This window comes from Struthio camelus, chromosome 2 (genome assembly GCF_040807025.1).
Source record: "Struthio camelus isolate bStrCam1 chromosome 2, bStrCam1.hap1, whole genome shotgun sequence".
In the NCBI taxonomy this organism is placed as follows: domain Eukaryota; kingdom Metazoa; phylum Chordata; class Aves; order Struthioniformes; family Struthionidae; genus Struthio; species Struthio camelus.
Window position 1 is genome coordinate 124,440,067 of NC_090943.1, and position 22,578 is coordinate 124,462,644.

Here is a 22,578-nt window from a genome sequence, read left to right on the forward strand (position 1 = left end):
TACTTGGCATATTGACTGTGGCTTGCAGAAGTTTTTTTGATTTTTTTTAAAAAAGAGTTTTTTCCTTTATATCCATTCCTTTTTGTTTCTGAAGAGACTCCTAGCCAAGGTGCTAGTGTGTAACTTTATATCATGGATATTTCCCTTATATTTCACTTTTGTGGCCTACTATACTAGATAGCATATACTTTAAAGCTATTGTCTTTGACTGTATTTCAATGAGGGTGTGTTGCAAAATGGCCTTCTGCAAATGACCTTTTTCAATTTTTTACACATAAAATCTAATACTTTTTACTATGAAAACCTTATAAAGAAAATAGATTTGACAGAGCAGTGTTATCAGCAATAAAACGTTAACCTGTATTTGAAGAAAAGCAACATGTCTCTGGTTATAGATTAATTTGGGGAACGAATTTGTACTTTTTTCTTTTTCACTGAACGAATTAGAACAGCAGAGCAATAATTCGTTAAATTTTGGATTCATTCAAATCTTGATTATAATGTCAAATCTCATTTACTAAGGAATCCTGAAGAGTCACTTTTCAAGTAAATGTTGTTACCTGTTCAACAACATAGAAGGCAAATTCCAGACGCTGCTTCTGCAACATAGGTATCAGGTGCCGGAAAAAAATTGGAAGATGCTCATGGCGATTCCGAAAAGGAATGAGGATTGCCACCTTTAAAAAGTTATATATGTTAAGGTATTAACATTTTTGAATTTAAATATTGCAATACAAATTAAGTCTTCTGTGGCTTACATAGGCTCTTCAACTTTTATATTCAAATTGGCTTAAAGTTTTACAGTATTTTCATTCTCGCTAGGAAAGCGGCTTGGAATTTAGCTCAAGCAATTAAAAAAGAACAAATAATTTTGAAATGAAAGCTAAATAAAATTTTCTTTGAATGTTCATTTGCTTCTAAGAACACTTTGAGCCACACACACACAGGATACAAGTTTGCATCCACATGACAAAATAATAAAGTTCATGAACTTCTAAAAGTTCATGACAATCCGGTTCAAGTTTTTCTACAAGCTTTAATCTTTTCTTGAACGCAAGCAGCATATAATGCATATACTACATTCATATAAAATGTATAGTTGTAAAAGACTGAGGGCTTGCGACTGTCAACTACTTTTGTGCACATACAGAAAAAAGCCAAAAAAACAAACACTATCTCACCTTCCATCGTGGCTTACAGTCTTTTGGTTTCCAGTGTCCTCCTGGTCTAATGTCCAAATCTTTTGAAAAAACTTCTTGAATTTCATCAAAACTAATTTCACTCATATTGACATCGACAAGGCCTCCTAAACACAGGAAGATATGCTATATTTATTCCTTTCAATTAAGACAACAGATCGAATTGTATAAGTTATACTTTATAAGTATAAGTTTATACTACCAGCAGGTAAAAAAGAGATAATTTATAGCATTTCCTTTAATATTTAGCTTTTATAGAATGAATGCCAGTGTTTCCCAATATAAATCTCGCAAGCAAAATACTTTTATCATTTCAGAGGACACAAAACAAGCAAAATAATTTGAACTCTGTACCTCTTCCAGAAAATTGGAAGTCACCTTTCATTTTAAGTATCATTCTTAATGATTTCACACCATCTGCACTACTGAATTGTTCAAATTCTTCCTGCATGCACCTTGACACAAAAGGAGATGCACCATCACTGTACTCAACCAGCTTCCTCAATATAAATATTAAATAGCTAGGCACAGTTCATGAACAGCCTTCACCTATTAATTCACCAATGTGTGCATCAGACCAATATATAGCAAGTGGCGAATTTGAGAAGTATCACTGATAGAACTAATTAGCCCAATGGGAAAACCATTCGCAGATGTCTACTGATGAGAGAAGAAAATTCAGCAAGATAATGAGTATAGACTGTAATATGGTATGAAAAAACTCGATTACTGTTTTTTATGAGAAATATTTAGAATTAGTTGACACCTAAGAGTTGTGTATCATTTAGCTTATTCATGTGTGTAAACTTCAAAACTAGAAAAGATGATCTATAGCAAGTCGTCTACCCTGAAAAGCAAAAACAGAGAGAACCATGAAAATTCAGGGAGAAGAGTCTAATATCCAGTAACCAAGAAGCTCAAATTGCTCTTCAGTAACTACTATATTAGAACATCAAATAAAAATCTTGCAATAACTATTTGACAGACTTCATAAAATATTCTACTTATTTTGTCATAAAATTCAGAAGTCTTTTGGAGAGGGTTGGAATTTTAAAGACATGAATAAATGACACCCATTTTCTCCCCTGTACCCACGCGACCAAGATGAAAGTATTTTGTGATTGTTTCATGTTGCACACCAAACTGATTAACTTTCTAAATCTTTTGGAAAGGTATACATTTTTGGAGAACAACGACTGGTTTCAAAAGACAGTAGAAGACACTGCAAGAGCCCTTTTAGGTTTGGATCTGATCAATAATGTAGAACTAACTGTAAATATAAATGTAGAAGGTAATTTTGATCAAGAGTAACAGAATCAGGAAAAGACATTCTAAAAGTAGATTTAAACAACCCACATTTTCTTAGAAAGAGAAGAAAAACTGGCAGTTCCCAAAGAAGACTGTATAAAAATATCCCAGAAGAAGCCAATCCTACACAGGGTTACAAAAGAAGCATAGATGATAATCACTGCAGTTTTTTATGAAACTTTTCAATAACTTGAAAACGAAAAAGAAACCATATAAAAAATAGAAATGAGGACATACAACACAACGCCAGTATATACAGTACAAACATGTACAAATAAATTTTAAAAAATAATAAAATCAATTTATACTATCAAAAGACAGAGAAGTAACAAAAATCACCTAGTCTATTTATAGAATCCAATAGGAAAATAAAGATAAATAAAAGAGAATTACTACACTAGAAAAGGAAGTAAACAACACATGATGCAAAGGATTCAGACGCCTTGCTCTTCTGAGAACAGTTTAGCTGTCACTCAGAGGCTGAGTTTCAATGTAGCAAAAAAACAGGGGCCAGGGCCAGGACTGGTTAAGCATATTTAGATAAGGCACATGCATGTAATTTGGTGGGGATAATGAAACACCCTCCAGAGAGTTTAAAAACTAGCCATAGTAATCTCTGAAAGATTAGTCCTATCAAAAGGATACAGGAGAAGGGTCAATACAAATAACTACTTTTTTTTTTTTTTTTTGTAAGGGAAAAAGGTGTTTAGGATTTACAGGCTACAGAAATAACTTCGGTAAAAAAGTTCTTCTTCTGAAACAAATTATTAAACAATCATTTTTTTTTAATATTATAAGGGGATGAAAAAAAAAAATTTTCCCCCAAAAATAAATTGTATCAAAGCTACTTCATTTTTTTTTCTTTGATATGGTAATCAGTCTAGCAGAGTAGAGGGAAAGCATCTGCCATGCTAAGTTTTTGACATAGGAGCACAGTGTTCTATTACACAATGCAGAGAAAAATATGATACGCATGTAATAATTAACAAGAAGGTGTAGAAGTTTTTAAAATCAGTGATATTTCATTGTCAGTTTGAGGGAGGTAGGAGAAGGCATCTCAAGCTTGGTCTGCAGTGGGCTTAATATTTGCTACCTCCAACCACGTCTAGCATGTTGCAATAAAAAATAGATTCATATAATCTGCAAAAAAAAAAAAAAAAGAAAGTTAAGGAAACAGAAAGCAGTTTGAAGGACAGATTCAAAACCAAAATAATTTCAAAAAATTGGAAACAGGTATTGAAATCAATAGGGTGAAATTAAAAAAAAAAGAAAGAAAAATAGACTGCTACTTAAAGGAGAAATGAAGCATATACACAAAATGGGAGCTACCTGGCTATGCTGCAGTATGCAGAAAGAGATTCTGAGCATTTATAATAGCTTACACATTAATGTTAGACAATATCACGCAGTGCTATTGTACAAAAATGGCAAATATCATTCTGGAATACATGAGTAGTTGTTCTATGAAAGAAAGAATAGGTGATTACTGAGTTTGTTTCCTTAATGCTACCAGGCTTTAGGTGGTTATGGCTCTTTAAAAGAAAATCAAGTTAGAGAAAGTCTACAACACAAAAATCAAGAATGACAACAGGGTTAGAAACAATGCACTTTAGAAAGCTGAAAGAACTGGGTTTATCTACAATGGAAAGGACTGACAATAATGTTAAGTCTTAGAATTCTAAGACAGAAAAAATTAGTATATAGATGGTAACCGTTTTCCAATCCTAATGGAAAAAGGTAAGCAGAAATTAGACTAACTTGCATAAAAAAAATAGTAAACAGACTGAAAATTAGGACTAACTTAACTGTTTGACTGATGGCACACTGTCATATACGACATCTGGAGGCAGCAGAACTTCCTCCTCTGGAAGATTTTTTTTTTTTTTTAATATTAGTAAATTAGTATCTATTAGAAATGGTCCAGGTATTTTTAAACCCAGTGTACTGAGGCAATCAAACTAGAAGATCTGGATATTCCTTATAGCTCACTATATAGCCTCCTCTTAGACATAACATTCAGTAATGGGCAAACTTCTTAGATGCTGAGATGACCTTGACATGAAGGTTTTATTTTATATCACTGAAACAGTTGATTTCCTTTCTATTTACCTCTCAAGCCAGTATTAAAATTATGCTGATTCAATACTTTTTTGTACTGCTTCTATCCTGAGGAAGAGGTGTCTTGCTCCTGTTAGGAGTTGGCACAGTAGTGCTCAACAGGTGGGTTGTAACCAAGAAGTCTGAGTCACACACAGAAGACATTATTTGCATACATTATTTGCATACATGATTTTAAGATCATGTCTACTTGGAACAAAATATGATTTTACCTTACTCCTTCCAGGATACAAATTCCACAAGTTAAATTCAGTCACATAAAGCATGGTAAAGAAGTCAACTGACTTCTATAACCTTAGGCTACTAAGCAGGTCAAAATACATGCGATTCAGGAAGCAGTCTTCCCTCACTGTCTCCCATCTGCAACATATCACTGCATTAAAAAAATCTTCAAAGGAGTTTTATTTAGAGATTATAATTAACTATACAGATAGGTATTAAAAAGGAATACATGAAAACCAAAGAGTGGGACAGACATGCCTTTGCTGAACAGCAATTTATCCAGTGAATTATTTCCTGTTAAAATTATTATTTTCTATTACACTCAGGAGGATAGATTAAGTACAGACAAATAGATTACTAACTATCAAAAAGAATGAGAAAGAAAGGAGAAATCAGAAGATTTATAACAAACTTTTGTAGAATTACATATAGATGAGGTTGACAGCAAAATAGCATGAAAGTCCCTACTTTAAAGACAGTTCAGCATTTTAGTACAAACAAACCTGCATTACTGATTTAAGATAATATGCTAAAATTAGGCTGAAAAATGGACATATTTTGACTCACTTTGTCCCTCCACTCCTCGACAGTAAGTTTTAACACATAGGTGGGGCAGCACGAGGGTAACGCAATTTTGAACTCCTACAACTAAATTTGTCTGAATTCATCCAGCAGATCTCTTACAAGTTTCATTCCAAATACTAATTTAGATGCATTTTTCAACCAGCATAATCATCAGCCCTGTTCTTATATTGAATTAACTTACTTTTATCTGTTTACATGTGTAATGTTATAGAAAAGAACTGCTTTTTCTAACACATTGTCAACAGATTTTGAAATTCACATACAACTTCTGGAGGTGAAGAGACTGAAATAAGGCCATAACCACTCTGTGGCTAATCAGCTTGAGACAGTTTTCTATACAAGCAAGCTCATGAGCAACAGCAACTGATTCATACTTTCGGCTCTATGGCTGTATCTTTAAAATGAAACAGACAAATGTAGAGGTAGAATGTAGAGGTGTTACAATGAAACACAGGTAATAAGCAGTGTTACTGTGCTGTTCATTCAGTGAACATTTCTGTTGAGATTAAAAAAGTGTAATGGAAACTTTTTTTCCAATCAAAATAATAGGGAAAAAAAAACACCAATTCCATTAGCGTTGATGCCAGTTTTAGTTTTGCTATTAATTTAACTAACTTCCAGATTTAGATTTTGCCATATCAAATGTTTTATAAACATATGACCATTAAGTACTTAACCTATTTGGAAAATTATCTTTTTCAAGTTTATATTCTATATTCATGTTTATATTCTACTCGATCAGATATTTCCACCATCAAAGCAAACAACTGCTCTGAATACCTATCTAGCTCAAGAAAAACAAACTTTGTTGCTAAAAACAGTAGCGCAGAGGCTATAGAAGTACTCTGTTATGACAAAATTGGTTTTAAGTGAAAATATGAGCTTTTGGACTACATTATATACATATTATACAACTTCTGAAACAATCTCCAGCTGACTTCTACATAGGTAGGCACTTCAAATATAACGTTTGTGAATTCCAAATTTTGCAAGAATCTCTTCTCTGAAAAGCAGGACAATCAACACTAAATCTGAGGAACCTACTTTATAGCAATTCACTTGTTATCTGAAGCACAGCTTTAAAATTATAAATTATAAACAAAATACCCCCACTCCCCAAAGAAAGAATTATTGCAATCAAAATACTTCACCACAGAAAATGCAGAATAACACTTGATGTTTTAAAAATGATAATGGACTAAGCATTTATATTTTGGAAATACAGTAGTAATCAAATGAGCCACTGGAGAAAATAGAATTGCTTATTATCAGTGTATCTCAGCGAATTAAAATCATTATGTAAAACTAGTTAGTAATGTCAATTAAAATATGTTTCTATTACTGATTCAGTAAAGCAAAATTCAGTCGAAAAGCACTCTTCCTGTGCTGATATACAAAGATCATTTCTACCATATGCATCAGTCCTCAAAAATACTAAAATAATTTCTTCTTTGTAACTACTGCCTTGTTAAAGCTGTCTTCCCTACTTGTTGATCAGACTTGTAAAATATACTTTTTTCTTTTAAGAAAAAAACGGTCAGCAATTCAGTGGCATACTTGGATGTCAATAACATCATTTGGTATGATATAGATTTGAATTAATATATTAAATAATTATTTGCATACTTGCTCATGCTGAATGACAGCCCACAATTTAAATGAAGGGTTTGCCTAAAAGATAAAGCAATAATTTTTAAAAGTGTCCCAAATATATTTATAAACCATTGCAAATTTTTGTCTGTATAAAGCAGTAGTTTAGTTTTAAATATGACAACTAAAAATGAACATTTTAACATAACAGATACTGCCAGACACTAATTAACAATTGCTTCTGGCAACTTTACACTTATTCACAGAGAGCTGTTGATTCTCCTTCTCTAGCTGGGGCATTCTCACAGCAAATGACACATTTCAATTTAACTAATTATCTTTGAGATCTATATTAATGCTGCTATTAGATCTTTCCTCAAAGATTTAATATGAAGTCTGTATATAAAACATTTGAAAGAACTCAAATAATTCCATGCATTACTGACACAAATTATGATTTCTTCCAAATATAGGACATAGAAAACACTTTACTTAATCACCCCTGGCAACCTACAGCAGCAGCTCAGTCAATGAAACAACACTTACTCACAGAGAAGAAAAAACTGGTAGGAAAAAGTAAATGAACTCACATGTCAACAGTAGTTCCTAAAGAGGAACACTGTTTTATCCAAGGAGCTGCAATTTTATAAAGGTTCAACATAAAAATCTCCCAAAAAACAAACCATGAGTTGTGAAGGACAAGGTAAAGCAATCACCACCAGGAGCCACTTTTCTCTTCCTTTTTATGTTCAAATCCACAGTCTCCTAACACTTCCTGGTCTTGCAGGTTTGCTTTCTCTACAAGCTTGAGGAGTGCAAATGCCCAGGGCTTTGTGTGAACCTAATTTTCTTTTCTGGGGAAGGCAGAACAACGACAAGCTTGCAGGATAGGGGAATTTACATGAAATTGCACAGTTTTAACAAGAACTGTATTTTTCTCATTTTAAAGAATTTTCCCAAAGATACACGCTGTAGACTACAGATGTAGAAGGTAGAAAAGTCAGGCCAACTATCTTTCAGTTACTTTATTAAATTAGGTTAAGGATACTGAATTACATCAAGAACCTCTTTCTGTCTCAATTCATGTAACTGCTTTAACTGTACAACACCTGCTTATAATAGATGTTCTGCATACACTGGGATACTGCTGCTTAGGAACGTCGTGATATTACTGATTTTAGAAAATGCAACAAACCAGAACAAAAGGGTGCAAAAGTACTTAATTCAGTTCCATAATTCAGCATGAAACTCCTTAACAGGTAAGTATTTTTATATAAAAAATTAAAAGTTTAGATTTTAGGTATAAAGTTGCATAAGAATTAGGGTTACATAATTAAGTTTTATTTAATAGCTTGGGATCTGAAACATCTGGGTTTGAAAAATTAATTTTAAATTCTCCTGAAATCAACAACTTTTCACTTTTTATGAAAGTACTACTTTTTCACTATGATAGAGCTTCAGAACTTTCTTATTACCATCAATTCTCCCTTCACTATATGATTTTGTCCAGCTTCTTTTATAATGTTGTAACAATGATTACCAAAAGATATACGATGAAGGTGTGAGAACTAGTTTCTGTTTCATGCATCTTTGTATTAGGAACAATATTTCTAAAAAGAAATTGTTAACTTTTCCTCAAAATTTGCAATTCAGAACAGGTACTTTCTATATAGTTACTGTAATCCCATTTATTATTGAAAGTAATTAGTATTATCTAATTTGTAAAAAATAAAATGATTTGAAAACAGAATTAAAAAAAAAATCACTAGATGATTAGCAAAGAGGTCAAGAGGTTTAATAATATAAGAGTTATAGAATTCTGCTAAGCACTATTATCCACTCTCAAATGTCATTTATTCATTATTTTCTGCTACATATTTGCACTAGTTCACAATTACATTTCATATAAAGTAACTGCATTTTGATTTAAAAGCAATCCAATTTAAACATCAAGTGCAGTTTAAAACTTACTCATGTAAGGCAGCTTTTCTGGACAAGCCTGGTAAGGAGAATAAGTGAAGTTTTCTGGAAGATACATTGTAGTTTGTGCGAGACAGTCACTAGAATTGTTTCCTTCAGGATAATCTTAAAAAGAGGAATTGCTTTTTGTAAAAATTTATGGTATCCACTGATTTTTGTAATATACCATAATGCAGGTGACTGCATAAACTTTGTAAATAACATATTCCTAACAACATAGTTAAAAAAATACTACTTAAAGAATAATAATTAAATTCAGATATCTGTTACAGCTACGACAATTTTATTTTTCCTACTAAAGTTCCAAAGTGAACTGATAAACAGCAACTGTTTTGCCTTCACTCTAGTTACAGAGAAGCAGGACTTGGGTCTAGGTTTTCATAATTAGGCTATGCCATTAGAATTTTCTTTCATAAACCTGTTTTAAAAATAAAATTAAATAAGAAACATTCTTACCTGTGCCATTCAGTGTAGCATTTTTGTTAGTGTACAATCTGATCATGTGTCCTATTGTTTTTACATTTTCTCTCAACATTATACCACGAGCTTGCACCATAAAGAGATACGTGTTTGCTGATAAAACAAAAAATAAATTTTGAATTGAATTAAAATGAAGTATTTCAAATTAGTTCAATATCTATTTATAATGTGTTCAATATTTATTACTATGTCTGAAATCACAGCTGGTGAATTTTAACTCCTTCCAAGAAGAAAAATGAATCCTTTCATCAACATATATTAAAAATTAAACATAAGAATCAAATAGACTCACAGTCATAGGTCTATATAAAAAGAAAAAAAATAAGAAAACATCAATATACACTTTATATGACACACTTTCATTTCTCTCTACCCTATAAGAAGTAACTAACTTGCATTGCTAGGAATCCATTCAATGTACCAATAAATAAGTTTTCATAGGCAGACACATATCCACCTAGTTCTTTCTCACGTATGTATTTACATACGCAATACATACATACAAGACAAAAACATCTAGCAAGTTTTTAGACCTAGAGCATTGTTCCCTTTTTTACTTATTACTAAACACAATTTTCAATCAAAATGTACTGCAATTCATTCACTCCCAGCAGCCATCTCATTACACAATTACCAAAAATCAATAGCAATGTGAAAGTATTAACGCTTGATAATTATATGCGAAATATTTATTATAAGCACCAAGGGCCTGTAAATCAAGACACTGAGCAATTAAGCAACGCACTAATGGCAACAACACCAAATATTCCTGTACCTCAGCCCTGCACTCAAAGTCTTAAATCAAATTTCAATACAATCTCTTGTCCTGAAAAGAAGAAAGCAAGGAAGTTGGAAAATAAGGTGTGTTTATATCTGATTAAGCCACTTATCTGTGGCTCACAAGGCTTGAAAAATAATGTAAAAGGACAAAATCCCTTTGCAGAACAGTTTTATTCAGGGTAGCAAAAAGGACCAAAGGGATCATCTGTCATTTCCTGTATATCAAGCACTCATTTATCTGGGAGGTATTTGTCTCCCTGTAACTAGTAACCAACACCCACCAAAAATACTCTAATATATCAGACGTAAGAACCAAACACACCATAAAAACAATAGCTGTCCTAAATAGATTAGGGAAGGATGTAAATTTATCTCAGGAACTAAAAACTCCACTTCCACTATATCAGATGTCCTAGCTTCGATGACATGACACAAATACCTCTGGATCAGTCCATGTCTTCTCATAGTGCAATACAGGAGACTAGAACTGAAGAGAACTATTTATAAGCACAGAGGCATTTCCAGAGGAAAATATGGTTATCAATTACACTACATCAGCAAATAGTACTACTGAGACCCACAGAGATCCAAATACCAACATAACCTTTTAAGGAATAATATTTGTAAACCTTCTAATTTTTCTGTTTTTTCAAGAACTGTTTTTTTTCTGTTTTTTCTTTTTCTGTTTTTTTCATAGAGAGTTCTGCTTGCTCTCAAAGACTACTTTACTAGCAGCAAGAAATATTATCACTTAAAAGGCAAGGTCAGAACGTATCAAATGCTGTGCATGGGGCATAACTGGCAACTCTTGGCCAGCATGACTAGCAGTTTTGGCTAATGAGAATTTAAATCTGCATAAGAGTTATTTAGCTGCCAAGGTCCTCAAATTGTCTCAAAACCCCACTGAACTTTAAAAAAAAAAAAAAAAAAAAAAAATAAAAGAGATCTCAGCCTTAAGCCTAAGGCTTTAGTTAATGGTATGATGGAGGTAGGCAACCAAATAAGAATGATTCTTACCAGACTCCAAGACAACTCTAAAGCAGAAAACACTCCATGCTCCTTACAGAAAACCTGCACAGAGACTTCTCAAAATTTTAACCTAATTCACTATAAAGTAGTACTACAGAGTTCTGATTATTTTCTTACATTGGTACTCTTCCATTCAAATTCTGTTTTTTAGGGTATCTGTATTGAACATTTTGGGAAAACTTAAAAATTCTTGAGCTTTTATATGAAGACACTTACTCAAGAAACCTTCTCCTTTAGGAATCAACATTAGGAAGCAAACAGATCTTTTACTTTAAAAACAATTATTTAGCATTAAACTAACAATTTTATAATTCACAGCTTCCCTGAAGTAAACATAAGTGGGTTTTAGCCTTTCACAGAATCGTTTAGGTTGGAAGGGACCTCTGGAGATCATCTCGTCCAACCTCCCTGTTCAAGCAGGGTCACCTAGAGCATATTGCCCTTTCTAACAGGACAGAATTTTCCTAATTAACAAAGAATGACTTTTTTCCCCAAAATTTAATATATCTTAAATAGGTATAGCGAACACTCATTTCAGAACTCTTCACTTCAGAGATGTACTCTGAAAGGCTGTGTGCTATCTTCCCCCTTTAATGAGATATCAAAAGTCAAAGTCTGAAGTCATTTCAGTTTAAGACTGCAGAATGGTTTACAGAGACATAACGTTAATTTAGATATTTCAGGATACATCAAACTTTGCTCTTTGCACAGGTTTAATGTGAATTAGATTATGTCCAGATCTTTATCACTTGCTATAAAGATATGACCTTTTTTCTAGATGAATCACTTTTTATTGCAACGAGGAAACTATTCATTAATAAGACATAGTTTGGGCAATAGCAGGATAAAAAAAACCCTGGAAGCTAGATATAAACTTCTGGAAGAGGCAAGAATGTTATCTTAAAGACAGTGAAAGTTCTTTTGAGTTCTTCCTTCAGAAAAATTAATAACCAGGATCCTTACGCAAAGTCAAACTACTTTTTCTCCACAGTAGTTACTCTGCATCCTTATACATGTCTAGACGATGAAAAGTAGATTATAATTTTACAAGAGAATAATTACTTTCAGGCACCTATGACCAGATCATAAATTGCATGGCCATGTAACTACTGTGCAAACGCACTATGCTATGTCAAAATCATTTAGAGCTCTTTTAGATGCATGCTAGATTTGATATCATGCATCTCCAGAGATCTATGCTTAAATCTGTATCAGATAGCCCATAAATCATTTCATTATTTGATTCCTGCTCCCTTTCATCATCAACATTGCAAGTCCCTCTCTTCAAACTTCTTAAAAAGGATACCATCTCTCTCAATAAGTAAGCTCATTGCCTTATCTATTTAGATGTTCACCAGCCTTGGGAATTTTTCTGGCTGCTATGAAATCGTATTGATTGCGAATACTGGATCTATTAAGCAACAGCCAAGCGTTATCTATTAGACACATCAAGAGTCACTCATTACAGAAATTTAGCAGTCAGTGAGGATGTTTTCCAGCACTGCCCCCACTGTAATTGTGGAAAGATTTATTCCAGAATTTAGTGTAAGCAATATATGAAAATCTTCTGTAACACATGACTGTGGTACTCTTAGGAACCTGATACAGTACACAACTGAGATTAAGACCTTGACACAAGTACACGAGAAAGTCAAGAGGACCACACAGCTGTCGTCAACTCTTACGAGTAACTTTACTCTAGATCAGATCAGAATGCAATTATAAACCCTGATACAACAGATTTTCTGCAAGAGCATCTGCATCTTGCCTTTGTTGAAGGGCAATTTGCTTCTTGTAAGGAAGAAGAGAAAAATGAGAACACTAGACCTTTGTGAGAGACAAAGCTAGAAAAGATATCTCACTAAAAAGTAGGTGTCTTGAAAAGATAATCAGGACCCAAAAATTGACCAGGTAAAGTCTGGTTCCATTTTAGACTAAGCATTCAAGAGCTGTTCTTGACAACAGGAAGATCTATAGCCTTGTCATGTTTGCATCAAGCTATCCTTGGAGTCTACCTCAACCCAGTACCTTGTCCACCTGCCTGGTTTGCTTGCCCAACTACCATCCAGCTCTAGGCAAGCATCTAAATACAATTCCACACCTTTCCCTCTACGCACTTAGTCTCTACACCTTTTCTCCCAGCAACCTGGGACTCTGATGCAACAGCAATTATGAAAAGTACAGATATTGAAGCAATTGTGCTTTATACCAGAGAATTCCATGCAACAAAGAAGGGCAGGGCCCATAGTTTCTATTAAATAATCCGTGATCACATGTCATCTTCCACATTTGTGACCTCTCTCTAACATCCTCCTGAGACAGGACTTTTTTTCTATTGATGCAGCATAGGTTGCTGACTCCATCCATGAGGTCAGCATGTCTATAAAATGCATAGCAACAGTATCAGGACATATTTGCCTGGCACGTGGTGCGGCATTATCAAAAATATGGGTAAACTGCAGAAAACAGAGGTGCAGAGAGATACAAAATGATTATTTATTATTTTCATACCAACACGTTGTGTCACAGCACAGCAAGAAGCAGTCAAGTATTCTGCATGAAGTTATGTGTCAAAGGTAGCTTTTGCAGTTCAGTCCTGCATGTCACAGATGAGCTTCAGTAGACACTGACAGTACTTATCTTAGTATAATATTCCAGCTTTTTCTCATTTATGCTCATCTTTTCATTAATGCACTCGAGCATACAGCAGGAAATCAAGAAATCAAGTTAACTTAAGAAAGCAGTAGCCAGCCTCAAGACGGATGGAGTAATGCACCCTGCCTCTAGCTGACCAAATGTTTACTCCATTGTCATTCAACAGCTGCTCAGGGAGCAGCAGATGCTGGAGTTGTCACTGAATTACTTCAAAAGCTAACAGTATCAGGTAAAATCAAAGACCCTAGCTTCATCCTAAAAATAAATTTGGCCTACTGGCATGCTTTTTGCCACCAAAGACCTGTGAAAGGCAGTTTACATATCATGTAATGAGTATTGATGGCAAAAAAAAAGCATCCAAGATAATCCATAAAGGCCAGAAGTTAGACAGAAAAATATGTCTTTCCTGTTAGTGTGGTCAGGGAAGAAGAACAGAGAGATATTCTGCAGTAAAGTCACCAGATAGGTCAGTGCCTGTGAGCGAAGGCTGTTTTGACTTCTGTTTGCCCAACATCTTAAAGCAGTATGAACAGCATCCCAAATTGAATATATCATTTCCCAAATTGACTTGCTAGGCTAACTGACAGCCGAATAAGGAGGGCTGGAGTTTGCTGGCTTCCACAGCAATCCTCTTTTCAATTGTTAGCGGTAATTTTATACCAGTCTTCTTCCTTAGCTTGGCACAGGTTTCCACAGACCTTACCTTTGCTGTTAGGAAGATTTCCTTCCATTACTATCTTTCTGCATTTGTACCAATTATGACTCCTGTTGCAGTGCAAGACAATGCACATAAAAGAAGGGTACATGTTCACATCTACATCAAAGGAAACACCTAGCAATGTAGTCAGCTATAAGTAGTTTTCCTCAAATTGTACTTATTTCACTGTATATAGTCCATGATAAGCAAGAAATAATGCTCCTGATTCAAGAAACATGTAGACATCCAAACTGTCGCACAGTGCGCAAGGCAAGTGAATGGGAAGTTCAGTGCAGCATATCAAACAACATGTCCATTTTAGGACACCTAGAAACAAATACTGTACTTAATGCTCCAAAGCCAGATGCAGTGTGAATATCACCTCATACCTAATTCAGAGGAAATTTTTACTGGCAATTGATCTAGATCTACATCAGCAACCATGGCAGCATTGCCACATATTAGCCATCAAAACTCCTGGGTTTAGGGTATTATTAAAAGTTATTATGACAAAGCACATTAGGGCATTAAAGGGATTTCAGAGAAAACCATTAAAAATATCATGTGGATCATTTTTGTCTCCAGGTTCTATAGCTCACTAGTTAATTAACAGCTTTCTGTGTTGGACTGAAAATAAGACAGTCATGGGAAAACAAACAAACAAAAACAATTGCATTAATTTTTAAAATATAAAAACATCTTTAAAAAAAGCCGCCTTGTAGCTTTTTGCAACTGGTAGCTCGCTGTTATTTAAATATTCACTCAAAGACTATTTACAACTTTAATAAAGCAAAAATCTTTTTTTGCTTTAATGCAATTCTCAGATCAGTCTCCATTAGAGAATCAGCTCTTTCAAGTATATCAAGAGTTAAGACATTTTTCACAACATTTGATTAATTTATCGTTCCTCAGCTTCATAGAAGTGTAGAAATCAGTTTTACAGAGAAACTTTGTAATATATCATGCATATACACACCTGCAAAAGCTAAGTCAAAACAGCACACATGCCCTTAGAAGCAATCAACATAATAAAAGTATATAACAGAACTACTGAAGTGATCCAATATAGTACAAACTGGATCAATGACCAGCATTCTGAAGAGCATAAGGAAGAAGTCAGGACTGAGATTATTTTAACAAATTAATCAGAAAGGCATTGAAGTACTGAGATTACAAACTAAAACTATGTTGTGGAAAACATTAAGATGACAAAGATGATGACAAGAACAGGCTTGGCAACTACAAATTTCACTTAACAATTCAGCTTTCACAGGCAAATACTATGGCTAAAAAAAAAAAGTCTATACCATACAGTAAGTAGAGCTCAGCTGAAAATGTCTTTTAAAACACCTCCCTCAATTTAGGAATTATGAATATTTTTCACAACTACAGGATATGGACTTTACTCTGTAAAACAGAGACTCATTAAACAGCTTTGCAGTGAAGGCAGATAACCAAAGTATTGTAACACTGCTGTAAACTAGTTTCTAGTCACAAACTGAAAGCTACAGAGAACTTAGCTAAAACCCACACAAGTATTCAACACTGTTACACATTACAAATTTGTTGTTAATCAGAAGTCATTTTTCAAACATATGCAACAGAAGAAATTAAAAAATTGTATGCATTGAAACCTATCTTTGACTTGATTTCTTGTTCTTGAATATTTAAGACCAATTTTGCACTATTAACAGTTTAACAATAAATCCAAACTCATTCCATGGGTATGGTGAGACTGCATTTTCATCTGCATATGTATACCTCCTTGAATGGAAAACATATTAGAAAGATACAGATCACTTCACTCTATTAAAAATAAATATAAAAAACTACATATGTTTTTAATAAGGATCACTAATATGGTACAGGTGGACCAATCCATGTCAGATATAAGAGTGGTTTTCAAAATCATTCTGTTAGTGGTGGTGTTTTTTTCAATACTCCAGGCAATGCCTGTAGACTCCCTGCCACAAAGGACATTCCTAGTGTATAAGCACTCAGACTGCAAATGTGAGGAACTGAATAAATGTCAGTTCACTGTTTATCAGAGCCAACAGAAGTGTATAAAGAAGAAATCTTGTTGGTCCAGTTTCCATTTATGGGGAAAAAGAAAAAAAAAAATCAAGATCTTTTTCTCTAGTAATATTTTAAAGCAAGATGCATGATACAATATCCAATACTATTCTGTCCTCCAATCTCAAACTATTAGTTGCTGACTGTACAGCAGGTCAAAAATAATTCAATTGTGAAACACTATCCTACAGAAATTTACAATTAACACTGCTGTAACATCTACCAGTATAATTTGTAAAATTATACTATTTATTTTTTTCCACTATTCCAGGCAGATTCAATCAAAAAAATATTTTTCCTTGAATTTTTACTATTTTAGCAAAAGTTCAACTCTAACTTTAAAACACATAACTGAATTTCTTTGCAACATTAGTTCATATAAAGATTAGGAACACTTTGGACACTAGCAGATAACCGGTTTTATACTGACATTTAAATTTAAGATCCGCCAAATTCTTTGTTTTAATGAGATTACTGAGAAATACAGAAAACCGCAGTATCTATAAATCAAATATTCCAAGTATCATCATAAACAACAACACATGCACCCCAAAGTGAGGGTAAAGAAGGACAGCCCACAACTTTAAAAAAATGGGACTGACCATTGTGGATATAAAAGATGCTCCCTCCTAACACAGCAGGACTTCAAAATGAGTACTCCATGAAATCTTAGGAAGGCAGCTTCCCTGACCAATAACTAAATATACCTAAAGCTTTAGGAAAAGGAACTATTAGATAGAGATATAAGCAAATGATTCAAAAAGAAACATGCAGGCTTAGTCAAAGCTCATGTGTTGGCAAAAGTGAAAGACAACCACAAATGTTTGAATTGTAATAATTTATTCAATATCAGGTGCTAAGAATGACTGTGCTGGCTCAATATTATGGAAAAATATTTCCCTACTCATCAGAAAGTTGACAAAAATGTTTCTGCTTTTAAAGGGTTTGTTTAGTTGCAATTTGTGGAACCCTACTCAAAAACTGTACCATGAGCAGAAAAAAGTCCATTTCAACTAAAGAAATGATTCCTGCCTCCAGCTGAAGACTTTGATAACAGTGGAACCTAAGTAAGTGAATATAGCTGAAAATAGCTATGAATAGCTTACAACACACAAATAAGCACAGAGATTTCCCTGTAGAACTTATGAAACAAAGGGACAGACACATTCCATTCCTTTATTAAATGAAATTTCCACACAGGATCAATGGAGGAAGGCAATTAACTTTTTTTTTTTTTTTAAATAGAGACTAGCTGTGTTATTCTGATTTCAGTGCAGCCCTTGATCGGTATTAAAATCATTGCATTGAAGACACAGGCTGTTTCACAACATCCTCAGGCAAGGTAAGATCATCAGTGTACCACTGTGGCAAAACGTAGTCAACAGTATCCTGGCCTGTATTAGGCCAGCAGTCAGCAGGTCAAGAGGAGCAATTATTTTCTTCTCTTCAGCACCTGTGAATATCTGGGGTACTGTGGTCAGTTTGGGGATTCCAGTAAAGGAAAGACATTAACATGCTAGAGTAAGTCCGGAGGAAATCCTCCAGCATGGAGCCTATGATATCTAAGTAGAAAATGAAAGAAAGGGGTTTGTCCAGTCTTAAGCATAAACGGCTAAGGGGAGAGGGAATGAGGGAACCTTTCTGCTGTCTTTGGTTACACAGTGGAGCGTACAGAGAAGATGAATTTGAACACTTTCTGGAGGTACACAGTGAAGACAAGGTAATGCACACAAGGTGCAAAATGAGAAATTCCAATTATATATATCAGAAAAAAAAATCTCACAGTTGTCAAAATTGTGAAACAGGTTGCCCAGAAAGATTGCAAAAATCTCCATCCCTGGAGATATTTAAAAACCTCAACTGGACACAGCCCTGAGCAATCTGATCTAATAGGATCTGCTTTCAGCAGGCGTTGGATCAGATGACTTCCAGAAGTCCCTGCCGATTTAAATTATTCTGTTATGAAACAGAAGATCTTTAGAAATATCACTGAACTGCCATAATGCCAGGAACAAAGAATATTAGCACAAAGGCTGTTCTCATATTTATGGGCTCAACATCTGGAAGCAATGCCCACCATTAATCTTGATAACAGCATTTTCAGGTCTTTCCTCCATTTCTGCTCAAGTCCTCCCCCCTCCCTCCAAAAGACGCGTGATATAATCCTTTCTTATAATATCAGGGAAAATACTTCTTTTAAAATGTTGACTTTTTATAAAATAGATGGATACCAAATTTACCAGTTTGTGTGTTCTGAAACCAATGGATACGTATCAAAGTGTCATTTAGCCCTCAGTTATTCACAGAGCAATTCTCATCAGTGGTAGAATGCTCTGTACTCTTGGATTTTAGCCATCTTAAATATTTTATGTCCTTCATTCTCAACAAAAGATCCTGGCATAACTAGAAGCCAACCACAGCTGCCCCTTGGTTAGGATTGCCACAGGATAAGTAAATTTTTTAACCTCTGTTAATAAAATTTAAGAGAGAAAAACAGTAGCTGTTTTTCTCCTCTGGGTTGTTCCAGTGTTTAGGATTTCTGGTTATTGATGTCAAAGACAGACTGCATCTTCCCCGGTTATCGCACTGTTCCATAACCAGTTCTCATCAGCACTGAAAGGCCATCATGTCCAAAGCGGCCAGATCAGACCACAGGTGACTACAACACTGAGAAGTCCAAGGTGCTCTTGTAGCCAGTCTGCTAAAGCTTCTCTGATGAAGTCAGGCAGACAGGAACAACCCAGATGAGCAAGAGACAGTTTTTTAAGACTAGTTATATCGTCCAGTGTGATTTCAACTATGACACTGACAGAAAAGAGGAAAAGTAAAGTCAGAAAAAATTCTCACACAATACTCTGATTGCTCACAGTGAAATAAGAACAGTAACCAGTTGCTGTCTCTTGGTCACCATGGCCATGCTACTTTGCTCAAGTCTCCTCATCTTGGCTTCATTTTCATGATGTAAACTTGAAAATAAATATTTGCTTTGAATAACAGTTAGCATTAGATAGTGACTATTCAAGTCTCTCTATTAGTACTTTCACCTACAAATGCTGAAAAGGAATCTACTGGTGCCAGACTTCTGTTCTCACTTAGCTTCTTCAGTCTCTTAACTGCAGCATCTATGGATATCTGCAACTTCAATACAGTTTCAGAATCACAGGCCATCTTCACTAATTACTTCAAAACCAGGAACTTCAGTTCCCATCTCTTCATTTCAGAGAAGGAGCACCAAATGAAGCATTGTCAAAAAGTGCTCTTTTTGGAGAGGTAGCATCTGTTATCCCATTCTATCAAATAAGACTTCTATGTGACAGTCTCATGCAAATATTGATATGAGATTTTAAATTTTAAACATTTAAACCTTTTCTACTGTTTTACCTTGCTATGCTATCCCTCCAGATTTGGCTTCAAAACACACATCCAACTGAAAAGAGGACATGAAAACTAGGAAAATAATTTTGTTCTCTAATTAGCAGTTAAAAGATCCATCTGCTTCAGTGTTTGAGCTCCTCTGACTACCAAAAAAGGGGTGTACTGAGGTAGGGTTGCAGCTAACTTTCCCCTTCTTCTTTCTGTCCTTACAGAGGAGGAGAAAGGGAGAAAGAGGTACATGAGTAACCCCAATAGAGAGCATGAATTCTTCTCCACTATATAAGCCCTGCAATTTTATACTATTTTGAATATGGTGTATCTTGGTCTCAAAACACAGCCTGCCTGAAAACCTGAAATTTTCACGTTTTTCTTCTCATCATATTCCGAAATATAATGGATAATAAAAGTTTCTATTTGCCACAGGACTAACATTCTGCAAAGCCTCCACAAAAAATAGAAACATTTATACACATATAATTATTAGGAAAATAAAAATATTTAAATATTAGACAGAAATAATTAAAAATGTTAAAATAAATAATTGAGTTTTCTTCTAATCAAATTATCAATATTCTAAATTGACCAAAACTCTGTTTCTCATAAAACAGCAACTTCATTAAAAAATGCAAGCATCAATACCATTGTCTAATTAGCCCAAAGGACAGAAGTAATATGATAATAACCTCTTTGAAAATGCTCCAGTGCTAAGGACTTAGTCGGGCATATATCTATTCCCTTTGATGATCTGCTTGGGGGAGGGAATTCCATTTTGTTAGCCCAGTAAGAATTCCAATTTTCACTCAGTTTTGACATCTCAGGAAGCCATTCTCCTATATAAAGGAGAATGTTTTTCCCTCCCACCTTCTAATATGTTGCTGTCCCATACAACAATTGGGAATCCAGCTTCTTGCTCTTTTTTCAGTTCCCCCCATCACCAGGAAGGAAGCCTGAAAGCAGCTCCAGTTCTTGACAACAGATTACAACTTCCTTCCTTCTGCCACATATCTTGTAGCTTGTTGAGGAAGAAAACATTCTGGTGAACCACAATACGTTCACTAAAGCATACCTGTACACTTTCATTATGCCAGATTCCAACTGTTTAGGACAAATGTAGAATATGTTTCCACAAATATTGTTTCTTTTTATGTTTTCACTTTTCCTACACAATACAGGCCTAAACAGGAATATTTCCTATTTGTACTCAGTCATGTACTCATGAAATGCTGCTAATAGGTAAGATGGCTGAAATCCAGTAAGTAATCTTTAATTAACCCTCCCCCCTGCTCCACCAACACACACACCATCAGATTTGATTTAGATACACCTATTCCGCTGCTGATAAGGAGAAGAGTAAGCACATATTACAATATGCAAATAGCATAAACATACAGTATACGGTTACTAGGTGACTAGTAATCATATAATACCACTAATATGAACATGGGGATTTTTTGTTTTTCCTCAAATCTTCCATTCTAAAAAATGTTAGGTTTTCCCCAACAATACTGCCATTGTGACTCTTATTTTAAGATAATAAAGCTTTTTTGAGCAAAATAAAATCTTATTTATCTCCATTCTACATAGTAACATTTTCCTGGGAAACTGTCATCATATCTGCAAGCTGACAGGTTTAGATTACCAGTGGGAGATTTTCCTATTTCCCTTTCCTTTTATCACTTGCTATATTCCCTCCCGCAGTAAGAGCAGCACAGCACGGTAGCATTTTGAACCGGATCTGGGAAGAGATAAATAATAGCCTCCAGCATTGAGGGGTTCTGATTTAAGCTGGATGAGCTCACAGCACAACTGCATACAGAGTTAGGGTAGCACACTGCAGACCAGCAGCTGGAAAGAGCTGTAATCTTGCAAATTGGTGTAACTGCTGAGGATTTTTGTATCATAAAACTACAGCTTGAAAATGCCAACTGCAGTATATGTGTCCAAGATGCAAAGACAGATCAGTTTAACTGACTATGATTTTTTCTTAGGGTTGATCTGACCTATGTTAAATAACCTACTGTAAGAATTCCGCTAGTGCATGCTGCTGATTTCATTTCATAGGTGCTCCTTCATTTTCCAGAGGAAAATGAAGAGATAACCAGAGACCAATAGTTTAGTAGCAAGATGAAGGCAGGAAGGAAGTAGTCTATTACTGGATGCTCCGACTCTAAAAGCGCTAATGAACAAGCCTCAACAATACATCAGTGGAGGTATTTCGAAGAGAAAACATCCAGTGAAGACAATACTTTTAAATGATGTTGAAGTAATACCTCAGCTCTATACAATATGTAAGATGTTAAGAGTTTCACTTACTTATTAAAAAAAAATGTGGAAACTGCAGTTTGCTTTCTAAATCATATACCAACTGCTTATATTTAAAGTCTTTTACACTATTGCATGAGTGTTTCATAGAACTGAAATGTCTAAATGGACCCTAGAAGCATGATTACCTTGTTTACAAAAGACTAAATTACATCCTCTTCGGTG

The 22,578-nt window shown here is 34.5% G+C and overlaps 1 protein-coding gene across 6 annotated transcripts in view; it reads right to left on the minus strand.

Annotated features, from left to right (window-relative positions):
- B4GALT6 (beta-1,4-galactosyltransferase 6) overlaps window positions 1-22,578 on the minus strand; it is a 57,153-nt gene that overhangs the window by 32,854 nt on the left and 1,721 nt on the right. For 5 of the 6 annotated variants that reach the window (XR_011139391.1, XR_011139390.1, XM_068933784.1 and 2 more), the window contains exons 2-5: window positions 9,459-9,575; window positions 8,994-9,107; window positions 1,182-1,306; window positions 561-677 (exon numbers count right to left, since the gene is read on the minus strand). Coding sequence is in view for 4 of the 6 variants with exons in the window: in XM_068933784.1 (XP_068789885.1) it covers window positions 561-677; window positions 1,182-1,306; window positions 8,994-9,107; window positions 9,459-9,575 (473 nt within the window). In the remaining 2 variants the exon portion in view is untranslated. The remainder of the gene's footprint in view (window positions 1-560; window positions 678-1,181; window positions 1,307-8,993; window positions 9,108-9,458; window positions 9,576-22,578) is intronic. The other variant, XM_068933785.1, reaches the window with a different exon arrangement.